We start from the raw sequence: 27,901 nt of genomic DNA, 5'->3' as shown, positions 1-27,901 counted from the left end.
TATGAGATTGATTGCATATGTGTGGAGTTCGAGAGGCGAACAGCAACAACGCGGCTTGCGACAAACAGGGAGGGGCAATATACAGGGTGTTTCACCTAAGACATTAAACAATTTTTAAAAATAAGCTTTTTGGGTGGCAGTCGTGTTCGTACCAGACCGCGCAAAAGAAATGGCGGTGGTTTAGCTCTGCTTAAACCTGGAGTGACGCGATAGTATACAGCTGGCCGAGTGGTATTTGGACACGTGACCAACCACGGGATGAACCACGTGATCAGCCACGGCGCCGCGCCGCCGGCAGCTGCTCCGCGCCACGTGACAGCGTGGCGGCGCAGCCAGGGCGTGGCAGCGCAGCCACAGGGTGGCGGCGCCGCCACGCTGAAGGCTCGAAATGCTACCTTAATGTAGCTATCGCTACAAAAACATGCATCATAACTCGTTGTCTTGTGCCTCATTCCACACACTGCTCTTTGCTCGCTCATCAGGGTGGCTCTCTTTCACGCCGTCGCAGTTGGCAACTTTGAGCGAGGCAGTTGGCTTCCACGCCCCGATGTCGGAACGCAGCGTCCCTTCTAGTGCATCGGTGCCCACCAGAACGGAGCAAATGAGTTCCTCGCTGCGGGACCACACTCTGCAGGCCACCTCTTCGTCGAGCACTTTCGAGGACCAAGACGACTGGCGACGCGACACGAAGTACTTCCCCGTGACGTCACGAAGCGTGGGAGACGACGAAAGGTACACCGAACCCCTGGAACCTTTACGGGGGCTCTGCAAAAGATAAACGATAGGATATAACATAAAGGCATTTTCTATGCGACAGGAGGTAGCCGGTGCTGCTGTCAGGACCCAGCATCTCGTTTCAGGGCCATGTCAGTAACGGAGAAGCCACGGGGACGCTTAAGTCACCTCAATAGTTGAATGTAATAGCATTTGATCTCACATCTGTCGCAGCTTCTGTTGCAACTTCTGCGTGTGTTTGCATCAGTTTGATTGCAATTGCCGGTCTATGCATAACCGCCACATTCGGACTTCTAGCTGCAGATTCACGCCTTCACTCTGCTGTGACGGTGCCGACATTTGCATCCTAATGTAGAAGGAGGCCACTCACAACTCAGTTAGCACATTGAGATGACGTCACAAGGTCACGTGATTTCTCTTGGTCAGTCAGCGAGTTTCGTGACATCGGACGCGGATTTCGCGCCTTTTAAAAAATGCGCTGAGAGCAACTGGCCTCAAAGTTTATGAGAAGCGTTAAGACCAGCCTATATACGATTTGACGAATTCGAGCTTGGCTGCAGTACAGTAACAAAATATACAATGTTTAGAACGTCCGCGTGCGCCATTAAAAAAAAGCGGTATTCGGGCCAAAGTGACAAGGATTTCAATGAATTCCATGAGGAGAGAAAGAAAGTTTCTGTGTGGACTGCTTTCACAGAGGGTCTTAAACGTACCGTGCCGAATGTCTGTAGGAAGGAGTTCCAGAGGAAATGCCGCAGTCCCGGCTCCTTCTGGTTGAAGCATGTCGCCACCACGCCCGGGTGAACGGCGTTGCACGTTACTCCTTTCACGGAAAATAGAGGAAAAGAAACAACATTTGTCCCGAGTGGGGTATTACTAAGAAATAGACCGCGTAGCACCGATTCAGGGTAGCTCGCAGCCAAATATGGTTATACATTGTTTGTAGGAAAGTAATACAGCATTACTTTTTTCAGACAAGCACACGGGCATACAGTGCATCAAGAACTGGCCCCGCAGCGTGTTTCATTGAACGTTATACATAATGGCATCAATGGATCCAGCTGGGGTGTGATACGTGTTTGCCGACCGCCGCGATATTCTAGAGGCCCGTGTGCTGTGCGATGTCAGTGCACGTTAAAGGACCCCAGGTGGTAGAAATTTCCGGAGCCCTTCACTGCTGCGTCCCTCATATCCCGAGTCGCTTTGGGACGTTAAACAAAAATAAACCATAAACCATTAAGCCACGTTAGTGTCCTTTTGTGGCGCTGCAGTCGTGCGTTGCACCGGCCAGCGTTTGTAAATCGGCCTCCCTGCCTTGCTCGCACAGCGCGCCGAGAGGACGCACACTGCCGAGTGCATGCGAGGTACGGGGCGTCGTGATGATTAGAAGACTCGCAGCAGCTGTGTAAGACTGCGTGCCCACCCCCTTTTTTTTATCTCTCTCTTTTTATTTCTTCTTTGTTATTACGAGTCTTCAGCATTCCGGAACGTGGAAAGCTGATCCCACAGACTGTCACGCGGAAAGCTCCGGCTGCGTCCGCCACATTCGCTCCCGCGGTTAACGTCATCCGTCTTCGTCGCACGGCTGGCCGCTGGACACAAGAGTCACGTGACCGGTGCACCACGTCATGCGTCGGACGGCGAGAACCGCGCGTGACCGTGCAGTTTCCCCTCGCCAGGCGGAAGTCCATCACTCACTGAGTGGCCGTCCCGCACTCTGCAGCAACTTTTCGGATAGGTGCGGTATTCGGTCGCTCTTGTGCATGCTTGCCCCGTCCAGCTACACGGGACAAGAGGAAGCCAAGAAGAAGCTCTTCGGACACAAGAGTCAACCGAGATCAGGGTGAAGCTGAAGGCCTCAAGAACGTGTCTGCAGCCGGGACAAAAAGAAAGAAAATTCCGCTGTGGCATCGCTGAATCCTTTGTATAGCCGTGGGGCGCTGATGGTGTTATACCTTAGCTTTTCTTCATATATCTATTTCCTAACACCAACGCTTTTCTAGCCATTTATCTTTTTTCTTTGTGAGCGCCATACTTTCGGCTCCGAGCTGTTTTCTGTTGTTGCACGATCGGTCCTCCTAAGCCTGCTATACGATAGCTGTGCGGCAGGAGGCGGGCATCCTTTGATCGTCCTCGGCCCAAATTCTGTCTGTATACTGTCGCTGCATTGCAAGTATGCACGTGGCGGGCCCTGGCCCGGAAAAAAATAGAACCGAACAAGTGGAGAGGACGGCATACATAGTTTTTTTTTTTTTTTGGGGGGGGGGGAGATCCGCTGTCTCATTCTTTCTCGGAGTCCCACCCGTTCCAGGAAATGGAAGAGAACTCAGCGAAAGGTGATAGCGCAAGCGGAAAGTTGCAGCACTAGACGGGATTTGCGCCGTATTTAGAGACCGCATTTATTTCCATGCCCACGGTCTCGGTCTTTGCCCATACCCAACTTAGTCTTGTGTTTTGTATGTATACCTCAGTGACGATTATATATGCTGCGTTTTCCTATAATAAAGTTCACATCATACGGCGCAGTTTGCGTAGAATGTCACTGTACTGACTAGCCCTTCAGTTCGAGTTTGCGGTGAGAAAACAGCGCTATAGCACTTACTCTAGTGAATATTACTTGTTCACATGACCGTTCTAGGTTTAGTGGTGAGTAATATATGAGGGGTAACAAACTTTTTGGACCAAATTGCAATTCTTTTGTTATTTCCTGATAAATCCGAAAATGATTTTTCGATATTATACACCAAGACTAAAACTAATTATATTACCAAAAAAGTGTGCTTATCATACATAAATATGAAGTAATCAATAAATGGGTGCTCAAGCTTTGTTCCCTCTTATATTGGTCACGACTGTACTCGCACTTGGACACTTGAGCTGAGATCCCTTTCCCGCAACTCTAGCTGAAATGGCAGATTGGCAAGATGCCACGCTTACTTGATTTTTTTTAATTACTCGGCCTGTTCCAACCGAAGTCCGATTACTTAAGTTAAGGAGCCAGTCAAGGGCCAGCAAAATTATCGGAATACAGGCTGTCGGCTATATTTAGGATGACAGAAAAAAATTGGAGGGGACGTACTTAAGCTCTGCCTTAAGGGTGTGACGTGATAGCGTTGAGGGGTTAACGCCCATATATGCGGAATTGGTCATTTTCTGGTTAGTCCCTCACATCCTGTGTCCTTTTTCTACTTGGTCCCTCAAAGCCTGAGTCGCTTTGGGACATTGAACCAAACCATTTTCTACTTAGCATTCACAGATCCCTGAGGGTCCTCATACCTCTCCTGGCGCAGCGGTGCAATGGTTAAGCGATGAGCCACGGCCCTGCGATGGCAGGTGCTGCCACCGGTCGGCATTGTGCGGCAAAGGTTGCTCTTCACGAGCAACCTCTCGCGATTTTTCAATAATTTAACTGCCACCTTCCACGGTGATCAGTTTTCTCACAATTCGGTGGGCAGGTTGTGACGACGCCCAGAGGTCACGGGACCTAGGCGGCCCACCTAGGTTACTTCTCTTGGTATTTTTCCTGGATTGTTCGCTCATGGTCAACGACACCAACGACGGCGCCGAATTTTCTTCAACACGAGCTCCTTAACGCTATCGCATTGAAAAAACAAAAAAAAGCAGGAAACGACGAACCATGACTTTAGCGTGCATTAGGCGGAACACTAGACCTTGAGGCCACAGAAATCAACCTCACGCATACCTTCCAGATGATCATTGTCGACTAGTTAATTATAAGCAGCACACCATCGTCATAGGGATCAGCACTGACCCGTAGAAGATGCAAGCTGGGGTCACAACACGTTTTGGTCAGTGCAACAGATTTGGTGAAGGGTGGTAATTTGGGCCTTTTGGTTCATCACAGAAGAGGAAAATATGCAGCGCAAAAAAAAAACGAATGGACGACACAAGAAAGACAAACACAAGCGCTGGCTATTTGGGTTCTTCTATGATTACTAATGGTTGATCTTCTGTCCTATTACGTTGATTTATTTTGCTTTAGGGTAGATCCAAGAACGATAGCCCCCTTCTCTCAAGCGAGAAATTTTGTCTACGACAACTAGCACCAACCCCTATTTTTTTTTTTTACGAAGCTCAAGAAATGTACGTTGCTGTTAGGACATTTCCCTTCTCAGCCCCTCGCAACCACCCTCTCCAAGAGTTGTCCGTAAATCGACCTCTCAACTCCCTCGTTCTTTAAAACATTTCGGGAAAAAAATCGACCTACATTCGAATAAATACTCTTTCAATCCCTCATTCTCTACTTCGGGGGCGCTCATTCCTTCGGCGAGTGTTCCGCATATTTATGGTTTCCAATCGCCCTGACCACTCCCCGCTTCGAGCATTTTTGTGTCTCTGAGTTGACGTTCAAGCGAATAAAATGCGTTGTAACAACAACTCTTTCTCGACGCTCTGGGACTGCTTTACTGGAGGCATGCGCCAGGTGGGCCCATCCACGCATTCATTTTCATTCGTGAGCGGAATCCTCGGCACCCGGAATACTGCATGTTGTTGTTGTTGTTGTTGTTGTTGTTGTTGTTGTTGTTGTTGTTGTTGTTGTTGTTGTTGTTGTTGTTGTTGTTGTTGTTGTTGTTGTTGTTGTTGTTGTTGTTGTTGGCTATTTATTAATAATGGAAGGAAAAGAAGTTGCTATCCGCGGCCTCTGCCGTCGAAGCCTGAAGCACCTGAGTTGCAGCTCGGGAATAAAAGGGCAGAGAGAGAGAGAGAAAGAAAGGGGGAGCTAGCGATAGTAAGAAAGGGATAGATGTAGCGGGTAATATACACAATGTACAAATACGGAACAGGAAATAAATGTGGCGTGCTGCGCAGCGCATGATGGGAGTACTGCATCGTTTCCACTTTGTGCGGGAGTCGGGAAAATCCGGGACGGGAGTCGGTGCGGAAGCCATACGTTTGCGACGGCGCCTTGGCTATATATGCTGCAGGCTGCAAATGTACGTCGCCGCTTTAATCCGCTGTTGGAGAATTCGGATTTCCAGTGCGTTCTTTTTCAATCATCACAACAGTAAGCCAGTATCAGGGACGGACATATGCGTGTGGCATTATTATGACTTCTTTCAGCTGTTTAGCATTCAACGCGGATACGCAGGTATGCTCTCTTGAGAAGGAGGTTGGCAGGCAGTTCTCGCGCCCGCCACTTCGTGAAAGCCCGTCGTACAATATCAATAGCGGCTTCTAGTCGTGCACTTTTCTAACTCGACAGCAAAAGCATTGAAAATTTGGTCTGCAATGTATTAAGGTGACTAGTTGGCTGTTCATAATGACATAGGGGTGCGCTAACTTCGGAGCACACAACAGGAAGAATACACTGTCTGCGTTCCGTGCCTGTGTCTTGTGGCGTATTTGTGTCGTCTGTTCCAAAGCTAGAGCACCCCTATGTCATTACTTAGAATTCAATAGAAACCAAGATTCTAAGGTCTTGGTCCAAACCTTCATAACAAAGGGCTGCTGTGAAGGCGCTCCTGAGGTTCTTAAAGGACTCGGGGTTAAGTTCCCGACTATAAACTTTAAGCTTTAGGTGCGCGTACTCTTTCTCCTTGTCATAGTGGTCGATGGACACGTGAAAAAGGTATTTCGCTGCAGCTTTCTTTCCTTTTTCTTCCCTTTGTTCCCCTCCCCACGTGCAGGGTAGCCTACGGGCCATCGCCTGGTTAACCTGGCTGCCTTTCAGTTCTTCTGTTTCTCTCTCTCAGTGCTTGATTTTGCTAACGCTAGCTGCAGGTGCAATGTCAGCGCCAAGACATTGTTAGACAGAGTATATATAGGTTAGGGGACGAATGCGCACTATATACTCACCCGTTCCCTCGAGTCTGCGGGCCATGCGTACGGTGAACATGTTGAGCAAGAGCTTGCTGCTGGCGTACGTGCACTCGACGCCTGGGTACTCCGCGTTTGCGCTCCCGCCGGCTGCGTCCAGGTAGTCCCAGGGCACCCGACCCAGCCGGTACAGCGCTGACGTCACGTTGACCACTCGGCTGGGCGCGCTCTGTCTGAGAACATCTGCGCGCGGGTATCGCAGCACAGTGAGGCCAGCACTCCACTCTGGGCAAGTGCGCCCAGTTTTAGTAGAAATACAGGATAGTAAAATCAAATAAATTTATTTCAACATTGGTACAATTTTGATCGCTTCCCTGACAAAAAGCTGGGAACACAGCTTGACAAGGCCAGGGAGCCATTTTGGCAGCAGCGACCTTACAGACACAGTACAATGGTTCAAATGCAAGTGACTATTGCAATAGAATACATACAATGGCCATTCATACACAGTGCAATAGTTGAAATATAAGTGACTATTTCAATAGAACACATGCGCTCCATTCATCAACATAAAATAGCTAGAAAAGAAAAAACAATCTGCATAACAGTAAAGCTGCTCTGCACACGAATGGAATTAGTATTAAAAAGCACTGTACATGTGAGATTCCGATGAGAAGGCAAACAACAAACTCACTCTGTATGCCCAATCACACAATTTCCGCAACAAAATCAGAACAGAGTACAAAGAAAATTTTCCCGAAACAAATATGTCGCGCAATGCTGTACGAGTTAGGTTAAAGGATCACTGTTGTAACGGATATCTGTGTAAGGGTATCGTCACTATTCATTGACGATAGGCAGACGGTGAGGCGGTGGTGTGACAGCTTTGAGAAGAAGCCGTTTGAAAAAAAAAAAAAGAGAGAGAACTCGGTGGTGAAGATACTGACGTGCGCACCTAAATGGAAGTCTCCGGAATCAGTGCTTTTCGATGCAATTATGGAGTACTAAGGGTGTATCAGCTTTATGAAAACAAACTTTCGATTTATATATACAACGAAATGAGGATTTGATTGCAAAACCTTATTTGTCCAACAGATGTAGGGAAGGCTTTAGGCCTTCCCACCTAGACGACGGCCAGGAGTCCTTGGACCCTAGCGGCGGTTTCGGCCAGTCGGACGGTCTTCAGTTGAATCTCCGGATCGGAGCTGAGTAATAAGGTATCACATTGTTCTAAAGACTTTATGCTTCCCTCAGAGGGAGCCTGTGGGCATTCCCACAGAATGTGATTAAGATCAGCCCTGGCTTTACATAGCTTACACTGGCTGGAGTACTGACCCAGGTAAAAAACCGTGGCAATTGTGCACAGACATATGTGATACAAAATGAAAACTTTGACCTTAGGAAAAGCAATGCAGGCTACCAAAGCTGAGAACAAATTACGGTGGGCAAAGCCTACAATCCCAAATACCCATGCTTTTGGAACAAAAATAAGGATCTTGCTACAGTAATTGAACTGCACACATCACATGGTGTATTCAAGCGTACGCTGACCGAACTGTAGAAATAAGTGCTTCTAATTAAAGCTGTCGTCAAAGTCAAAAGTTATGTTTAGCTTTTTGAATGCCTGTTACTGTTTTTTATTGCTTATTACTGTTGTTGTTGTTTTTTTCATTTTTAATTTCTATCTTAGGGGAGAAAACAATCTCATCTGTACCGCGCTATTTCCCCTGTGTACAGGTTGTATGGGGCCCTGAACCTATTCAGGTGCAAGGACGCACCTTTTGTTCGGGGTGCATTAGTTTCTGTGTGAGGAAACTGAGAACAAACTAAACTTCAAACTACAAAACCGCTCTCCTCTCGGCCGCGTTCTATTTATACAAGCCGCTGAGCTTTCTGGGTGAGAACCGTGCATCGTCGAGAATAATTACGACGACGGCAGCACAGCGTCACACGTGTCTGCTTGCAATTATTCGCGAGTGCACCAATTTCATCGTAGAAGTAAAACTGTATAATTGACGTGGCTGTTCCCTGGAGCGGGGCAGAGTTGTTTGGTTTGGTTTCTGGGTGTTTAACGCCCCAAAGCGACTCAGGCTATAAGGGACGCCGTATATAGTGAAGGGCTCCGGAAATTTCGACCACCTGGCGTTCCTTAACGTGCACTGAGATCGCACAGTACACGGGCCTCTAGTAGAATTTCGCCTCCATCAAAATTCGAGCGACGCGGCCGGGATCGAACCCGCGTCTTTCGGGCCAGCAGCCGAGCGCCGTAACCACTGAGCCACCACGGCGGCTGTCGGGGCAGAGGTGTGACAATGTTTCACTACATACGTAGCATCTCGCAGCTCACGTGCAGCTTAGAGGACGCGAAAATCTGTTGATTTAAACTTGTGCTTTCGACGATTCGAAGAATTCAACTTTGACCGAATGTGCAATCTTGAGAAAAGGCAGCTTTGTTAGGGTAACGCAATGAATTTAAAGGAAAGGGAAATACAGACGGGACTGCCGAGAGGTTCGGTGATGAGATTAGTGAATGTAGCTGGGGTAAGGTATGATCGTGGTCGCGCAGGACCGGTCTGATTGGAGGTCGACGGTAGTGGCCCACAGCTGTTGTGGAGGTAAGCTGGTAAAGGATGATGACGTAGCTAATTCGTGTGCCTTCATCACAACAGACATCAGCCGGACACTGACCATTACGGTAGCCAAAAGGATGTCAACCAAAAACGTGGAACATCTCAAGGACGTCAACCAAAAACGTGGAACATCTCAAGAGAGAAATGAAGAGAAGGATGACAATGCTTTTTCCCGCACTTTAGGGAGAAAAAAGAAGGGAACACCCTTGTAAAATAGTCTATAGACTCTCTATATACTTCTTATAGACCATGTTGCCTTCCTATTGCTATTTAGTTTTGACTATTTAGTCTATAGACTGTCTATAGACAGAAGTCTACTAAAGGTGTATGGCCATAAATCTGGAGGTTGTCCATAGACTGCCTATAGGGTTAAATTGTATGGCCTCTAGACTGTCTATCAAATTTGTGTATAGAAATTTTTTTGAGTTTATAGATAGAATTCTATGTGTAATTTATAGACTGTCTTAAGAAATTTTGTAAAGTTAAGCGCAAGAAGAAAGAGAGTATGGTCCACTTCGGCCTCAGCGAAAAGCAGGGTCGACAACGCTCGACCAAATACTCCCCTGCGTGACCTGAGCGCCTAAGTCGGACCGGGCTGCTTATAGCAACCGAACGTTTCTCTGCCCCCCGCTGGGCACGGTTCGTCAAACAAGCATAGCGGCTGCTATCGACATCGGCTCGCGTGCGGGAGGCAAATAAACTAACACGACCGGGACGGCAGTGGAATCGAAGCGTGCCCTGGAGGCGAAAGAAGCGGGGACAGCAAGCGCTATCGACCGGCGATGGCATGGGCGAGGACTGCATCGAGTTCCCACTGCGAAGATGTGCACTTCTACTACACCAGCCAATTCGCGGTGGCCCGTTTATTCATGTCGGTACATAACTTTTGGCTTCATTCTTAACGCGTTAGCGTTAAAAGGGTCCCAGTCAGCGGAAAACCCGCTGTCGTCGGCGACTGCGGCGTGAGAGAAAATCCCCAGAGAAGCAGTCATCCACCTTCAACCTGAGTCACGTGACTTTGTGACGTCATCACAACTTGCCCAGCTTGGCAGATGGCAAGCTGCCCACCGGAGCGTGGCAGGTGTCAGTTAAATTAAGCAACCTGGGTTTCACAAGCCCCGCCTGTGACAGGCGCAGGGGACCAGTGGTTAAGCGATTCGCCACTACCACACCGGTGGCTGTGTTCGAAACAGTCACTTGCCGGGGCAGTGGTGCATCACCACTGCGCCTAAAGTGGTATGAGGACTGCCCGTAGAGAATGACCAATTCCGCATCATAAGGGCATATAGGCAGAACCCAGGCGACAAAGAAGGAGTACTTGCCCGAGAGGGATCTGTAATGCTGTAACATTGTACTCTTAAGGACAGGTTATGCGTAATGTGATGGTGAAAGAAAGAACAGTATCTGTTTCTGCGGAGCGATGCGCAAAGAGAACTCCAGACCACTGAAGGGACCCATTAAAGCTATCGCGTAATACCCTTAAGGCGGAGCTTAGGTGTCCCCTCCAATTTTCTTCTTATCTTTACATTTCTCTGTTCTTCATTTCTCCTCCTGATGAGTAGGGCAGCAAACTGGCTCCGAGTATAATACCCATGCTTACCTTTTTCCTCTCTCTACTTGATCACAGCAATAAACTAATCTATGAAAAGAAGTTGACAGCTTGAGGACAGTACGACAGCAGGAGACTATAAGGGCCTGTGAACTTCCAACCACGGTTGTTTAAAGGGTGAAAAAAAACAGCAGCATCAGCAACAACAAAAACAAGCGCTAAAGACGCCTAGTTTGTCTTCTGTCGTCCTGTCGGCGCGCTCTCTCCTTGTCTTGACATAAGCACACCAGCAGACACAAGTGAGTGTTTCCGGGGACCAAAACGCCGACATACAAAAGCAACAAATGGGCCGAGTACGACTGCGACTCACCGAGCAAAAGATTGGTGAGCAGGAACGGCCCCAAGAAGTTCGTAGCCAAAGTGACCTCCACGCCTTCGCTTGTGAGCCGCTTCTGGCGGGGCGCTGGAGGATACAATAATGGTCCATGTAACGACGACGCGGTTAGCATAGTGATGTCCATGGAATAACCAAGTTGGCAACGTGTATGCCTGATGATCACATGGCTAGCAATGACCAGAGGGTTCATCTTTGCTCTACCCCGTTCGTACGGAAACAGCCGCCCGACAACCCAACGGATATTCCACCCGCTGTTACGTAAATGATTCAGTAAGAACGGACACCTTTTAACCCTCACATTTGACTACTTCACCGCAGCACCACCTCGTGTAATCTGGAAACTCCTAATAATCACAAAGTGAACAAGAGAGGGAAAACCTCAGGGTTGGGGGCTTGCCAGAGTTTCGACAAGTGGGCTTGTCTTTGTCTGGAGACTAGCAGGTGGCTAGCAATGACCACCTAGCCAATAGCAATGATCCGAGATAAAGGCAATCCCACTTGTCGAAACGTTGGCAAGCCCCCCACCCTGAGGTTTTCCCTCTCTTGTTCACTTTGTTATTATTTTTTATTTATTTTTTATTGATGTGCATACTGCAGACCATGGTTAGGTCCAAGCAGGAAGGGCAGGTGCACAAAAAGCAAAAGTATAGCAACAAAAATACAACAATACAGCAAAGATAATGTAGTAAAACAACAATACAGCAATGCAAGACAAAGCAGAAAAAAATACATAATACGCAATATCAAAGATGGCTGAGGAACGCGTCTGTTTTTCAGGGTTGATTTGGTTCGGTTAATGAGTTCCAGTCAGATATGGTGCGTGGGAAAAAGGAAAACCATCTGGCCAACCTCTATCTACCATGGACTGAAAACTCCTAGAGTGATCTAGGAAGTCGAGGCCTCTTGTAGACCCCGTCTACAATGAGGTCCACCAGGAAACGAACGACGGTCGCCTCCTCTGCGCTCCCTACTCACCTGTGATTCCCGCGTTGTTTACCAGCACATCGAGGCGTTCCTCGGAAGCCACGAGTTTGTCCGCGAATCGGCGCACCGAGCTCAGCGATCCAACGTCCAGCAGCGCGAACTCCACCCGCTCGTTTCCGGTTAGGCCACGAATGGCTTCGGCAGCAGCGAGGCCCTTGCTCGGACAGCGGCACGCCACGATGACGCGGGCGCCGAGGCGGGACAGCTCCAGCGCTGTCTCGAAGCCGATGCCTGGGAGGAGCCGGTGTGGTCATCATCATCATCATCATTATCATCGACAGCCCGGTTGTTTCCGCTGAAGATCAAAGCCCACTCCCACCACTGATCTGCGATCAGCCCTGTTGTGTGAGCTGAGGTGTTACCCTGTTCCCGTCCGTTTCCTCCCCTTCAGGAGAAAATCTTCTGTCACCATATTTTTAGAGACAGCTGTTAAGCGCCCGTATAATATAGTAGTACTATAGTAGTATAGTACATAGTATGGTAGCCGTATAGTAGTAGCGCGTAACAGGAGTGTGGTTGCCTCAGGAACCATTCGGAGTGAGGTTACCGCGGAAGGAGTACAGTATGGCAAGAACGAAATAATGTAGCACGTTCCATCTGCGGCGGATGTTTAGAAACGCGCCACCCGAGGAAAGGCTGCAGCGGCGGTGGCGCCGCGCACCTGGAACGGAGGACTGGAGAGGAGCGCTATATTCGAAGGATGAGTGTGTGTCTAAAACTAAACAAGAGTGCTGTGACTATAATTATTTATATATGTGTGTCGTTCTCAAATTCTTTACTCAAATATATAACAAAATGAAAGCACTGAAACAGCTGCGGCTGAATCTCGCGTAAAACAGTGGTAACCGCCCTGTGAGTTTTTGACTGATCGTTACGTCTGCATTACGATAAACTGCGCGAAAGAGGGGACGATAAGAAGGAAGAAGCTTGTGCACATCTTCTTGCGCCTTCTCACCCGTCTTTCGAACAGTTTATATTGTAATAAGAGTGGGGAAACGCTTGGAAGAGCGATATCATAAAGAGGCGTTGAGATAGCTCCACACACGTGACTCCCTAATCATCACAACGCATTAGGAGATCAGAAGAAGCAGACGAAACGCTTCTTTAATGCTTCAACTCACCAGCATTGGCCCCCGTGACAACAACGGTCTTGCCACGCATGTCCGAAGCGTTGTGCGAAGTATCCACACAGCTCTTGACTTTGTTCTTTTTGTTGCTCAGTGCCTTGAACATGACGACAGCCGTGACGACGCACAGGACCGCGACGAGCAGCAAGAATAACGTGTGCTGGACGCAGGCGTCGACGATTAAAATCGGTTCCACAGCCAGCATGGATTGACGGCCACTGCAGAGACGACGGGAAGCGGAGGCCTCTTATAAAAGTGGTCTATACACAGTCCATAGACATCTTATATACTCTATTGCCTTCCTATAGGTATTTCTTTCAGTCTATTCATAGTCTATAAACAAATGTCTACTGAATGTATATGACCATAAATCTATAGATTGTCTATAAACTCTCTATAGCATTTGTATTGCCTATAGACTTCTCTGGTATTTGTCTATAGAGAGCCTTCAGACTTCATAGACAGAAGTCTATGGACAGTAATTAGTTTCTTTGTCTCAAATGTGATGCTTATTTTCATGTATCCCCCTGCTGTAATGCCTACAAAGTCGAAGCAGGTATCAAATAAATAAGTAAATAAATAAATAAAAACAAACAAATAAATAAACAGTCTACAGACTGTCTAAAAATATTTTTGTAAGGGGCGGCTTTGAACAACTTGCCGATCTATGGCATCGCTTTTCAATGTGCCTAGGAATATAATGACCGTCTGAGCATCAGGACACTTCGCCTGCTCTCTGCCGAACTACAATCGTTGGACTCAAGATGAGTGGGAGTTTGCTTACAGCTTTAGTGGTGTACCGCGACTGCATTTGCTTCTTTTTGTTATTGTTGCGGAATGAATTTAAATGGTTTTGAAACCGGAAATTTTCGAAAAGTGTCTCCACATTGCTCTCTGATAAAAACGAAATAAATTAATCTAGGAGAATGCGATTAGCGTCTCCGTAAAGTTCAATCCTACCACTATCTAAAGAGCAATTTGCAATTTGCCTTATTTTCATTACTTCGACAGGCAAGTTGAGAGGTGGTGATAATAGCGGGATTGAGCGTTTAGAGCTAGCGCCATTAGGTTATTAGTCTTTATAATTATATTCACCATCATTGTCATCATCGCCGCTGGCGGCTCGACTGAAAAAAAAAACGCGTGCAGCCAGTATATTCAGTGGCAGCGTAGTAGACTGCAAGATTGTTTTCTCCTGAATGCAATTAACGGGCGTGTGATCATTATTATTTGAGGGTCTATTCCACTGCAGGACAAATTCCTCTCCCAAAGATCGACAAACATCTTTTACTTTGAGCTAACTGTTGCCGCTCCGTCCACGCAAGTTTGCTAACCTTGTTTGATATCATTGGAGATTCGTCCTAATCTGATTAGAGGTGTGCTATCACAAAGATCGGCGTGTGCCAGTGGTGACTCCAGGAGAAGATTATCTTTGCCTCAAGGCCAAGACGGAGAATTGCCTCTGATGCTATAGGTCTCCGAGTCCCACAAGAGGAAACTGTGCTCAAGTCTTGAACGTTTTTTTTAGTTTTTGTTCGATCTGCAGCTGTGTTTGTTTAGCCCTGGAGGATAAGATGAGATTGGAACAAAAACAAGCCGTTAAACAGCCTTCGCGTAGGATTTTTCCTTAGCCTTAGAGAGCTAGAGAGTTTTCCTCACAGCTTCCAAGTGACACGAAGAGCTCCACTGCGATTGCTTTCTGAACAAATTCAACTTGAGTTTTCTCTTAAACGTGCATGGAAAGCAAAAGACGAGAAGAAAAGATGTCATGTTTGACTCGTCTGCACTCGGCGCGAGGAAGCGAACAAGGCAGTTCAGTTCGGCCTAAATCAAAGAAGCGGCTGAGGGAGAGTAAGATGAGAGCGTGGAAAACGTGAAGGATGGCGCGTCGTAGACCGAACAAAGCGAAGATGGCAGCAGGTGTTTACTCTCTGTCTCGGGCAAGTCTTTACGTATACATGGAAGGCAGAGGCTGCGAAGAACGCGCCTTAGGGGGGCATCCTCTAAATGGTGCAGCGCTTATGATCAAACCCTAATATTTCTCTCGTGTAGTGCAACCTAGATAGTTTCTTCACAATCCGTGAGGCTTTCTTTTGTATAGCGTAATAATAATAATAATAATAATAATAATAATAATAATAATAATAATAATAATAATAATAATAATAATAATAATAATAATAATAATAATAATAATAATAAATGGTTTTGGGGGAAAGGAAATGGCGCAGTATCTGTCTCATATATCGTTGGACACCTGAACCGCGCCGTAAGGGAAGGGATAAAGGAGGGAGTGCCGTAGTGCAGGGCTCCGGAATAATTTCGACCACCTGGGGACCTTTAACGTGCCCTGACATCTCACAGCACACGGGCGTCTTAGCGTTTTTCCTCCATAAAAACGCGGCCGCCGCGGTCGGGTTCGAACCCGGGAACTCCGGATCAGTAGTCGAGCGCCCTAGCCACTGAGCCACCGCGGCGGGTATAGCGTAAGTCATCTGTTTTGATTTTCCTGCGTTGTAGTTCCCCATAAAGGGCTTACAGTAGCTAAGGCGAGAAGGGAATAAAGAGTAACAAACTTACAACATGACACGAGACGGTAAGATTTCAAGGTTGCGATAAAGGAGAGCAGTTATTTGCAATAACTTAGAAATAATGTGAGGCACGTGATCGTCGCGAGACATCTGCTGGTTAAACAGAACGCCCATGGCTTTGAATTGTGGTACTGTTTTCAGCGGACATGATCTAAAACGTGTATGTTTTGTTAAAATGACTAGCTAATCCTTGGCTCGAAAAATAGCTGCATTTTTTTTGCTAACATTAATTTGCAAAAAAAATTGTGTCCATCCGTTCAATGTGCAAACATGTAATTTGCTGTATATGTTAAACCATCGGAATTTTAACCAGTTGTAGGAACATGCTCGTATAGTCTGCGTGTAAAAGAACTCTCACTACATCTGTCCTGGTACAGTTTGTCATGTGTCTTGATTACCCTTTGACTGACATCGCATTTTTTTTTGCTCCTTTTACAAATCTTTGCTACGAATGGATTTAACTGTCTACACTGGTTTCTTGTTTTCGCCTTTTTTCTTTCTTTTTTGACGCAGCCTGGCTAAGAGAGATACAATTCTTCATTGTTGTACACTGGCTAATTATTGTTTATTCCGGGTTAAAAGCTCACTTTATATCGTTTTTTTTTTTTGCTCTGTACAACTGTGGCACGTGCTGTTAATAAGCAAGGACTGTACGGATAAGATATAGGTTTATCGCTTGATCGTGTGATAGATGTTGTGCACGAGTGATGGCTGTATCTACGAAGTATGTCTCCTTGACTGAGTAAATGAGTTGGTAGTCAGCGCCTGTCTTGTAAGTGTTCCTTTTCGAAGTCTTCTTTGCGCTGTGTCTAACAATACCTGATACGCTTACTTTCAAATTCACGTGAGCGAGTGTAACGCCAGGCTGCTTAACGCAGTAGCTTATTTCAGCACGTAAGGTATTCTTTGTGTCCACGCTGACCGGCTTCAGTCACGCATAGTCGCCTTCCCTGCCACACAGCTAGGCCGTTCGCAACGCCCCGAAGATGCGTTTGGATTCGCTTCTTTTTCAACTCGTCGTCGAGTAGAATACCATGCTCTCGTGAATTTAACGTGACTAATTTTCTAAACAGAAGGCCAAGAAATTTTTCGAAAGTGTTGTTGAGGAAAGGAAAGGCGCAGTATTCTCTCACTACTCGATGGGCACCTTAAACATACTGTGGTGGAAGGGATGAAGGTGCCAGTTGAAGAAGGAAAACAGAAAGGGGGCGTTATAGTGGTGGAGGAGCGTAAAATGTAGTCATACGGCCACAAAGGAAAGCTATACAGCTTTTACAGAAACTCAGAATTTGTGGAGTTAATGGTTCATAGCTTCATCGTCAGACACACCACTACGGCACCTCTTTATCTCCTTATTCTGTCACTCCCACCTTTCCTCTCTTGCCTCAAGGCGCGGTTGAGATGTCCACCGAGAAGTGAGGCAGTTACTTGCCTTTAATTTTTCCAAAAATAATCATATCCAACGTTCTCATACAAAAATTTTCAGTATTGAAAAATTGTAAGGCGTTGTCAGATTCAAGGGGGAAAGGGCGGGTCGGGGCGGAAGGGTAGGGTGAAAGAAATGTTAAAGCGGCGTTATGAAGTACTGGGATGGGCTCTAGACTGTGTGCATGACCTTTTTAAAGCATTACTAAAGTGCCGGAATGTACCTGAGAGATTCTAAGTTTCCTCTGGGTATGTTGATCACTGCTGGCTGTAAGGTTTTAAATTTGTGAATCAGGAATGCCTTTCTGTATTTTCTACCACTTGCAGTCTGAAAGCCTGACTGAATGAATGGTTTAAGTTCATAGAAGTTGTGACCATAGAAGTTGTGAAGTTGATTAACATGTTCCGACACTGCCTTCGGTACGTTCCTTGCTGTGTCTGCACGATGACCATTTAGTGTAGCGCTTATTAATTTCCCAGTTCCTCCGATAGATTTTTTTTTTTTTGACAAGAGGAGCATTGAAGCATGTAGACAGCATTAGACGACGTGCAATTCGAGCCCTCCTGCCCTCACCGGGTCTTCCTGCTAGGAGTGAAGATATAAACCGTGCCAATAATGAACACTTTGGCCAGACGAAGTCAAGTTCTCTGGGCGAAATGTTGGCAAGCTCCGTGAGGCTTTCCTCTCCCTTGTTCACTTTGTGAGCGTCAAGAAACCATCTGCCTACAATCTATCTACCGTTTAAACAGTGCGGTTCATTAAATAGTAGGTTATTTAAACTTGGGGTCTTTACACAGTGAAGCCAGCCGTGCACAGAAGCGAACAGTTATGTGCGGATTGAGAAGGAGCTAAAACTCACATGAAGAAAACAGAAGAACAGGAAAGAAAAGTATTACGCAAGAAACACGGAAGACGCCGTCTTCGCTGCTGTTGTTCCCCTGTCCAAAACCGGGCTCTGCGAATGAGGCGGCTAGGCGTGCGCAGACAGGCAGGGCCGCTGCAACCGGTTTTCGCCGCCGCTCCCTCATTCCGAATATAGCCTCCGTCGTACGCCGTGTCACTGCCAGGTCAAACACGAATGTGACGCGCGCAGCTGCCAAGGAGAACGATAAGTTAGCGAGCCACATGGCCCATGAGGAGTGAGCAGAAATAAAAAAAAAGAAAATTAGGGGCGATCAACCCGCCTTTTTCGCTAGATATGGCGCCCTCTGAGGAGTGGCGAAAATTCGTCTGCTACTGACTGAAAACAAACTCAGGTGATGCGAAAATTCGTCTGCTACTGACTGAAAACAAACTCAGCAGGCGCAAGCGCAATCTGCTTCCACGAGGGTAGTGGTGGTGACAACATTTATTACGGATGAATAGGAGGTATGTTTGGATCAGCCCGTAAGGGACCGATCCGTACAAGCACTAGGTGGAGGTCCCTAGTATGGGACCCCAGTGGCGGTTGCCGCCGCCCGGGCGCGCCCGACTAAGGTTTGTTGGGCCTGTAAGTCGTGGCAGCCGAGCAGGGTCGCCTCCCAGTCCTCCCGGGTTGGGTTGGGGATGGGGGGAATAGCGGGGTTGGAGGGGCAGGCCCAAACCATGTGATAGGTGTCAGAGGACACTGCACTACAGTGTGGGCAGCTGCCACTAAAGGAGGGGTCAAAATGATTTAGCGCTGCCGGGCACAGCAATGTATTGGTGAGAAGGCGGAGAAGGAGCCGCTCATCCGCCTTCTTCAGGCCTTTACATGGACTAGGGTAAAGGCGATGACAATTTTGATAATATGTTGTAATATCTTTGAATGTATAGACCGGATTAAAGTCGGGTTCCTGATCGGATGGGGAGGAGAAAACAGCCCGGTGAGAGAGCGCGCGGGCGGCTGCGTCTGCTGCCTCGTTTCCTGCCAACCCCTGATGAGCAGGGGCCCATATGAGGTAACGGTGTGCGGGGTCCGTATCCCGTATGCAATTTTGGTATATTCGATAGGCTAGGAAGGGAGTGCAGCCTTGTTCGACGTTCCGACAGGCCCCTCGCGAGTCGGTGATTATGTATTTTGAATTGGAATGTGAGGCCGCGAGAGCAATCGCGACCTCTTCTGCTTGTATTACACTGCGGGCTCTGAAAGTTAGGCCGTTAACTGTGTTGCTGTTGTGAACTACCGCGGCCGTGTACCATCCCCCGTGGTGAGGGCCGGAGGCGCCCACGTAGTAGACACCTGTTTTGTTGCCATAATATCGGGCTAGCGCTTCCGCTCGTGCCAGGCGCCGACCATTATGGTCTTCGTGCGACATGTTTGCTGGAAGAGGCCGCACGTGGAGGGCACGTCTCCACAGTTCCGGGATGCGAAACCTGTCTTCCATTGGAGGGGTGTGTTGGATATGGAGTCGAGCAAGAAGGCGGCGACCCGACTCCGTTAGCGACAGGCGCGTGTACTGGTTTGTAAGGTGCGCCTCCCGGAGCTCCCGGAAAGTGTTCACCACCCCAAGAGCCATAAGCCGGCTGTTTGAAGTAGTGATGGGGAGGTCAAGGGCACGTTTAACAATTTTGCGAAGGATGACCTCAAGGGCGTCCTCCTCTTGTTTCCGTAGGTGGAGATAAGGAGTCGAATAGAGAATTCCACTAGTTACGAAGGCGTTTGCCAGCCGCAAGGCATCCTTACTTCGTAACCCTCCGCGTTTGTTGGAAACCCGGCGGACCATGCGGCCCACCTGGTCCCCCACCTTACGGAGTTTGGCCAATGTAGTGTCTGGCCGCCTGTGTTTGTGGATGTAGAGTCCGAGTACCCGTATCTCATCACTTTCGCGTATGGGACCGCTCTCAAGAGAGAGAGATATTTTAGTTGTGCACTTCTGTGAGGGGCGGAGGTGCACAAATTCCGATTTTTGAGGGGAGCATTGAAGACCGCAGCGGCGGGCGTAGCGGTCTACTATCGTCGCCGCTGTTTGCAGGCTGGTTTCAATGTCTCCTGTGCTGCCCTGTGTGGCCCACAGAGTGATGTCATCGGCGTACAGGGCGTGCTGCACGCCGGCGACACCACTCAGCTGGGCCGGCAGGTGCATCATGGCCAGATTAAAGAGCAGCGGGGAAAGTACCGCCATCTGCGCCTGCGAAGTGGCAAGTGTTTTTGTGCTTGACAGGTGCCGCCATCTGTCCCACGCGCTTGTCACTAATATGAACTGCGCATGCGCAGTAGGAGCAGGCGGTTTCATTTTCAACCAGTGGAGCAGGAGAAGAAGAGGAGCGCATACGCAGGGCAGCCTTATGAAAGGCGGATTGGATTGATGCGAAGAAAATGCGATAACAGTTTTATTTCACTAGCCAATCTATTCCAATTCTGCTTTCATTGTTTTTCACTCAGCAATCTATTCCAGTTCTAATTCTACTCCAATTTTGATTATATTCTAATTTAGATTCTGTTCCATTATATTCTTGTTGTATTCTTATTCTATTTCTATTCGTAATTGTTTCTTTTATTCATTTTTGCTGAGTCACTCCTAGTCGGCCTCTCTTCTTTCCTATAAGTCCTCTTGAACGGAACCTGCCACAATTGGCAAGTGGAGGAATCACACAAATGCCGATGCCACCACAGAAAATTCGCGCTTTCATACGCCTCCTAACGCCATCGCATTAAAAAAGGAGAGGAGCGCCAAATTTGTTCCTGTCTTCCATCAGTGCAGACATACAGCGTAAAATAAGGTTGCTGTTGTGCACAATAACAAGTTCAGTTTCTGCGATGTTTCTCTCTTGTATATTCATTTCCTGACCTTGTCGGGCACGCCTTAACACAGGCACGCTTGATTGGGCCCACAAGTCCGCAAGCCAGAAAAATAGGAGAGGGAACTAGGCTGCTGGGAGGAAATTAACAAACAAGAAACTTCGCGAAGACGATTTAGTTTGGCTGCGTATCGCCTTAATGCGTTGCCAACTCGGAAAGCAATGCGGGAGCCTTCAAACTCTTCTTTATTGTTCACCATTGTGCATCTTGGCAACCTTGCGCGCAACCCCCAAGGCTTTACGGGAAGCACGAATAGCTGCAGAGGCCGCGTTTCCTGCCATTACGGCGGCCAGGGCTTCAAAGTGGGCGTTCGTTGCGAAAACTCCGCACTTTCTCTCAGAGCCGTGCGTAAGGCATCATCTTAGATACAGCGTGGGTATATAGAGAACAGCAGCTGTTTCAATCAGCTCAGAGCTAAAGAAAACATCTCTAAAGTAGGCTTAGGAAAACAAAATTTTGTTCGCCCCTTGTTTTCTTTTCCATATTTTGTCTGTAAGACACCACATGGATGGCGAAAAAAACTCTGTAGATAGAGTCCTAGAAATGTAGGAGAAGACCGAATACTCGCACATAATTTCCTGGCGCGCATTTTATGAGTTTACTCTATCGGTAGACGCTAAACACGGCAGACCGCGCTTGATGCGCTCGTCATTTTCTGTGCGCCGAGTTATGGCACGCTGCAATAAAACTTCCAAACTTTCTTTGTCTATTTACTTTTATTTTAGCCCACAGTACCTGCAAAATGATCCTACTTATCATACACCAATGTACTGTCTAATACTTCGAAACAGGAACGTGTTTCACAAAAAGAAATTTTGATTAGAGTCAACTTGAAACGAAATGTGCTAAAGTTTAGAACCCATTATTATAACTCATTATAAAGTTTAAAATTCATTCTAGCATTGTTTATAATGCCTACTTGGTGTGTTTCAGCTCTGCGTACAATGTATGCTTTCCGCTTGAAGCTCTTAAGAGACACGAGGAAACGACAAAACGTTGGATATAGCGCTTGAATTATGGAAGAAGTTATATAAGACCGCAAAAATTTTTCCAGAAACTCTGACATACAAGAACTGGAGGCAATCTCCGGGTTTTAAGAGGTTATAAATAAATGTGCTGATAAAAAAATATTTAAAAAGCAAACGGAACATACTACATGAATAAGTTTTCTTAAATTTTGGGACATTCGTATAATATAGCAAGCGGTCCGAGACAGGTGCAGAATAAGCTCGCCATAACAAGCTTCGTATCACAGTGAATCTTTCAGTGAAATACAAGTTGCAAACTTGTTCAACTAACAAGTTATTACCGTTGGTGCTTCCACAAATAACCGCGATAAAATACCATCTGAACATTTTGTCAAAACACATTGTCAAGATACTGTCATTGTGCCGCCTATACTCATCAGCATGAACTAAAAATGATTACGCCTATGAAGCTGGTTATATTAAACCCAAGTCGCTCCAGGTCTAGATAGCATCGCCCTTATGCATATTATCAACTTTATTCTTTTGACCGCGATGTTTCCAGACACAATTAAGCTAGCTCGCGTGACTGTGATACGCAATGGTGGTTCCGCTAACAACATGAACAATTGCAGGCCAATCTCCGCGCTTCCTCTGTCTGCGAAGATAGCAAAAAAATATTATACATAAAAGACTTGTTGGCTTTCTGACGATAAACAATACAATAGCAAGCGAACAATTCGGGTTTTGAAAAATAACTGGTCTCAAATTGCACATTTTGAAATCAAAAAACGCATACTCGAAAATACTGAAAGGAAAATATTCACACTGGGCATATTTCTGGATTTTAGAAAAGCTTCCGACTGGTTCCGACACGACGTGCTTTTAAGGAAGTCGCCATTTTACAGAATTAAAGACCATTAAAGAAAAGCTACTTAACCTCTAGAGCTCAGTTTACACGTATAAATGCCGCAAAATCTCACAGTGTATTTGTAAACCATGGCTTTCAGCAAGGATCATTACTTACATTGACATTATTTTTATTATACATTAACGATACCGTGAGCATAAGAAATGATACAAAGTTTATTTTGGCCCGCCGCGGTGTCTCAGTGGTTACGGCGCTCGGCTGCTGACCCGAAAGACGCGGGTTCGGTCCCGGCCCGGAGGCGAAAGATTAGAGGCCCGTGTGCTGTGCGATGTCAGTGCACGCTAAATAACCCCAGGTGGTCGAAATTTCTAGAGCCCTTCGCTAAGGCGTCCTTCGTAGCCTGAGTAACTTTGGGACGTTAAACCCCCTTAACCATAAACCACAAACTATTTATAACTGTTTTAACCAAGCCGCACGAACGTTCCTGCGTGGTCCAGGCAATTTTGAATGGGGTTCGATTCCCCACTACTTACCTCTACTTTCTTTTCAGCACAATTTATTTACTTTATATACTTGCATGTCGCAATGCATTTCGAGTCATTTTGCGACCTTGTAATCAGAATGTATGTAACGTTTTAATTACTTTTTTAATTCTGGCACTACACATGGGACGTCAAACATTTTCGTCTAATCCGGAGTTTCGCGACACAACGCCGGACGCCACATTTTCTGCTAAACGGGATCTGAAATTATTACGAAGAGATAAACCAACAGAACAGGCTTACACGATAAAAAAAAACGATAAACAAAGTTAGAAAATAGAATACGGAATAGCGCTTGCACAGAAAAAAAAATTGAAAACTGTCGTAATGAAATGTCAAGCTAGTATCAGTATTACAATGATTAAAGCACCTCAAAATTTTCCGAAGAAAAAACCACTGGAGGCACGTCATTCCATGCGGTTGTGATGCGTGCAAAAATGAACACTTAAACGAATTTATCCGCCCAGCAAAGGGGAGTAAATTACAGACATGAAGATGCGTGGACCGACGCGACAAAAATGGCTTGACATATGTGTTTGAGATGAGATGCTGGGACCTTTTGTAAATTTAAAAAAAAATAATAAGTCACGCAATTTTTGTTCTGCTTGCTAGCGTTCGAATGTTACTGTCTGAAAGTGACTGGACCTTTGAAATAGGATATGTAGCATATTTATTAAATGTAAAAAGAACTGCACGTTTTTGCACCGTTTCCAGCTTATGTAGAAGGGATCCGATATCACTGAAGCATATTGAAGTTTTGGTCAGCTTTCTGGCTTGAAATTTTAACTGTGGGGATACCTGTTTTAATTTGTGTCGTAAAAAGTTTGCGCGTAGCATATGAGCAAGTTAAGCATGTGCAGACCAAGAAAGGGTGTTAGTAATCGCGAGTCCTAAGTATTTGTATTCATTATCTTCTTTTACGGGACTTCAATTAATACGATACGAAAAAAAATAGGGACATTTCGATATGTGATGTGAAGTAGGACAGTTTTTTTTTTATACGTTAGCGTTACACCCGATATCCCACACGATTGAACAATCCCTGTTAAACTCGTCAATAAGTTGTTTTTTTATCATTTTGACATGTTATGTGTTTGTAGAGTATATATGCAGCTATCTGCAAACATGAGGATATTGGTATCAGGGTGAATTTCAGTGAATATATGTAATTAACGCAAATTAGAAAAAGGATGGGCTCTAAAACACTTCCCTGGTGGACTCTCGATCGACAGACTGGGTGCGATGTGAAAGGTGCGGGTTTTTTCAGTTCAGTTCGAATGGAGGAACACCTAAACTTTGTAAACCTTAAATTTTGTCATCAGAGACACGGTCAAAGGCCTTGTTAAAGTCGAGGAATATGAGATCTGCCTGACCATATGAGTCAAGAATTTCAGCTTCATCATGGACTGTTAATTGTTACAAGTTGAGCACATATTTATAATCCCTTACGAAATTCATGCTAGAAAGGGGACAAGTTAAAACTTTCGAAGAAATTGTTCAGGATAGCAAAATGGATATGCTCGCAAAGATTGTTTTGGTGCCCATGGAGCCAACTTTGTGTAAGCTCACTGCAAAACTGCGTAATATCTTAATTCTGAAAGCGCATCTAATATTGCGCCATGCGCCGCCTCATTTGCATCGCGGTGTGGGACAAGACTAAACATTTTGAAATTTTTAATAACATAAAATTTACGTCTTCTTCAGCTGGCCTTTTCATATTTAGTGAGCGTGATGACCGGGACGGTTGGAAATAATACGAAAATATATGTTTGTTGATACCTGGGAATAAAAAGAGTAAGGCGATGATGACTTGAAGATTATTGTCGCGTTATGCCCCCCCCCCCCCCTCCCTTATGGTTCATCGAACCTCCTTTTAAGGCTTGGGCTAAAAGAATTTTTTTCTATAAAGCAAGCGAAATTTTTAAAATAAAAATAGAAAGAGAAGCCGAAATTGAAGACAGGCTAGCTGCGAGGTCGAAGGAAGTGCGTCAGTCTGCACAAAGTTGACGCCACAAACATTATCGGAAAGGCTCTCGCGCACCCGTCGATTGGTTGAACAAGCGACCGCAAAGGGTTGTAAAATGTCTTAAATGAAAGTGTATTACCACTCAGCAAGTGTGGAGCGAGTATTAACAATTATTGCAGCTACCTGTAACGTCATGAAGGAAAGGTTTACCAGTGAAAACCACTCCGACAGATCCCTAAATGGGAAACTTTAAAATCAACTTGCGCTAAAACATGACACTGCGCGCCTGAAAAATTTAGCAAAAATCTCACACTAAATGTTTTGTTAAGAGCGGCGAACCTCGAAAAAAAGCCTCCTAGAATTAGCTATTTCGCCTAGTTACTACCGCAGACAAATAGCCGCTTGGAGCACTCGCGCAGAGTGACACTACACCTGCATGAATGTAACAGGCAGAAATAAAAAAAAATGAGCTTCTCTGGTAAGGGTGGGGGAAGTAGACCGGCAGGAAACAGAAGACGGATATAACGAAGCTTTGTGGCTCACGTTATCCACTGCAGCGAAGTCGACATGGAAGAAGAGGTGCGCCACTATGGGCCAGACGTTGCCGATCGCCCGCCGTGCCAATGCGCCAACTCCCCGTCCTAAAGCACGTTCTCGCGTGGCTTGAAATGGGAACGCATCTGCCGCCTCCTCCTCCCGAGGGCCGGGCTCGCCTTGGCCGCACTGCGAGAAGAGGGCCGCCTTTCCGCGTTTGTATGCCATGCCGGCCGAAGAAAGAACGACGGACTCGAGTGGCGGGTGAGCGCGGATGACAGCTGATGCGTTCCCACTCCTCCGCCTTCCGCAAACAAGAAAGTTTCGCTGCCTGCGTGTAGCAGAAGTGTCAGTGGCCTTGACGGACTGCCCCCGGGGTGGGGGACCACGGACGTTGACTTCCCGGGAGAAAATCCTCGCCGGAGAATTTCGATCGTCATCGGTCGATGACGATCGCAACCCCAACTCACCAGCAGAGCGTTTTAGAATAGCGTATGTACGCTAAACGCAGACATTTTGCCTGACGTTGCGCTGTTTGTCTGTGAGGTGCACAACAAATCTTCGGAGGATTTTTTTTTTCGAACGCGATGTGTCGACAGTGGTGCATCGGACAGCTGAGCGCTGTGCGTGCCAGCCCAACACCAATGGGCACTGAAGCTCCCTTGGACGTCCTGTGGATGTTTAGGACATCCATGGGACGTCCAAGAGAGTTCCAGTTCCCATTGGGACGTTGCGCGTGTGCGCGTGCGAATGGTGTGTGCGAGGCGACGGCTACAGGGAGAGTGGCGAGCGCGAGGAGCGGAGAGCTGACGTGTCAGAAAACAGCGGAGATCGGGCCATTCAAACGTGGAGGTGGCAGCCGTCGGACGTTGGGTCCGTGCTGCCGCGGACCTCCCTTGGATCACCGACGCAAGCCTCCTGCGTTCCTTGCCAGCGTGAAGGTGGCAGCCGATGGACTGAGGTATCCGTGCTGACGAAAGGCACTTTTGGATAGCCTGCTTTAAGCCTCCGGCGTTTCGGGACGCCGTCGACGGGTCCTGGCTACGCTTCTCCTGCTGTTGCCAAGTTCTTCGGGCTGGTGACGGGAGACCACCGTCGTCTTCCTGCAGTCCACTCCGCTCCTACCACCACCTGGCTCCCTTCCGCCGCTTCCTTCGACGAAACGCCAGCGACGCGTCGCACTACATCCACCCGCGTACGCCCTGTCTGGAAGGCATCCCCGCCTCACCTGGGACGCTCAGTACTTGAACTCTTTCCTTTATTCTCTTGTGTTGTACGCGTGTTGAGTGTGTGTTTTTCTTGTTTTCGTTTCGTATCGGCTCTTTTCCTTTAAGGTATAAATACGGCTTCGTTTTGTTTTGTCTGTTCTCTTTGTTGTTTCGTTCGAACCTGCACGCGATAGCGTTCCCCTTCGGAAAATCGGGGACGCGCTATCAATTCGCAACAGTCACATCCGCACTTCTAGTTCAGTAATAGTAGTAGTAGTTGTTGTGGTAGTAGTATATAACTATTTTCCGACGGATATAGGATGGGCTTGAGCCCAGCCGCCTAGACGGCGGCCTGGAATTCGTAGACCCCGGCGGCATGTTCGGCCACTCGGATGCTTCTAAGCTGTCTCTCGGAGTCTCAGCTGCGCATTGGAGTCTCCCTAAGTTCATCCGTCTTATAGTTTCCGTATGCGTGTCGTATGTTTCAGGACAGGTTCACATAACGTGTAGGAAATCTGCCCTACCCTGACACAGCCGGCTTCTATCTCAGAATTGTCCCGGGTACCACTGGCTAAGGCTAACCGGCTTCGGATATGTCCTCTTCTAGATGTAAGCGCCTCCAGATGTTTTCTTTATTCTTTTTTAATTTCTTACCTGCCGGTAAGCGTATGCAAGCGGAGACACACCAATATTAGATCCAATTAGATTGGAGTTTAAGAATAGAGGCGCCATTTGGTTTTGTTATAGACCACACGAGACAAAGCTAAAGCTCGGTGCCCCATTATATGTCCATCATCATGGCGACGCATTCACTTCAAAGCGAGGGGTCCTGTTTCGA

At 46.9% G+C, this 27,901-nt stretch overlaps 1 protein-coding gene across 1 annotated transcript; it reads right to left on the bottom strand.

The window, feature by feature from the left end:
• Window positions 1-26,034, bottom strand: LOC144135531 (retinol dehydrogenase 13-like). The gene is made up of 7 exons (XM_077668174.1): window positions 25,865-26,034; window positions 13,195-13,418; window positions 12,065-12,304; window positions 11,063-11,155; window positions 6,553-6,756; window positions 1,449-1,558; window positions 1-765 (listed from the first exon to the last, which is right to left on the bottom strand). Exons 1-7 carry the CDS (start codon window positions 25,888-25,890, stop codon window positions 427-429), a joined length of 1,236 nt encoding a protein of 411 aa, XP_077524300.1. The 5' UTR covers window positions 25,891-26,034; the 3' UTR covers window positions 1-426.
• Between the last annotated feature and the right edge of the window lie 1,867 nt (window positions 26,035-27,901).

This window comes from Amblyomma americanum, chromosome 5 (genome assembly GCF_052857255.1).
Source record: "Amblyomma americanum isolate KBUSLIRL-KWMA chromosome 5, ASM5285725v1, whole genome shotgun sequence".
In the NCBI taxonomy this organism is placed as follows: Eukaryota; Metazoa; Arthropoda; class Arachnida; order Ixodida; family Ixodidae; genus Amblyomma; species Amblyomma americanum.
This window is presented reverse-complemented; position numbering and strand designations above follow the sequence as displayed.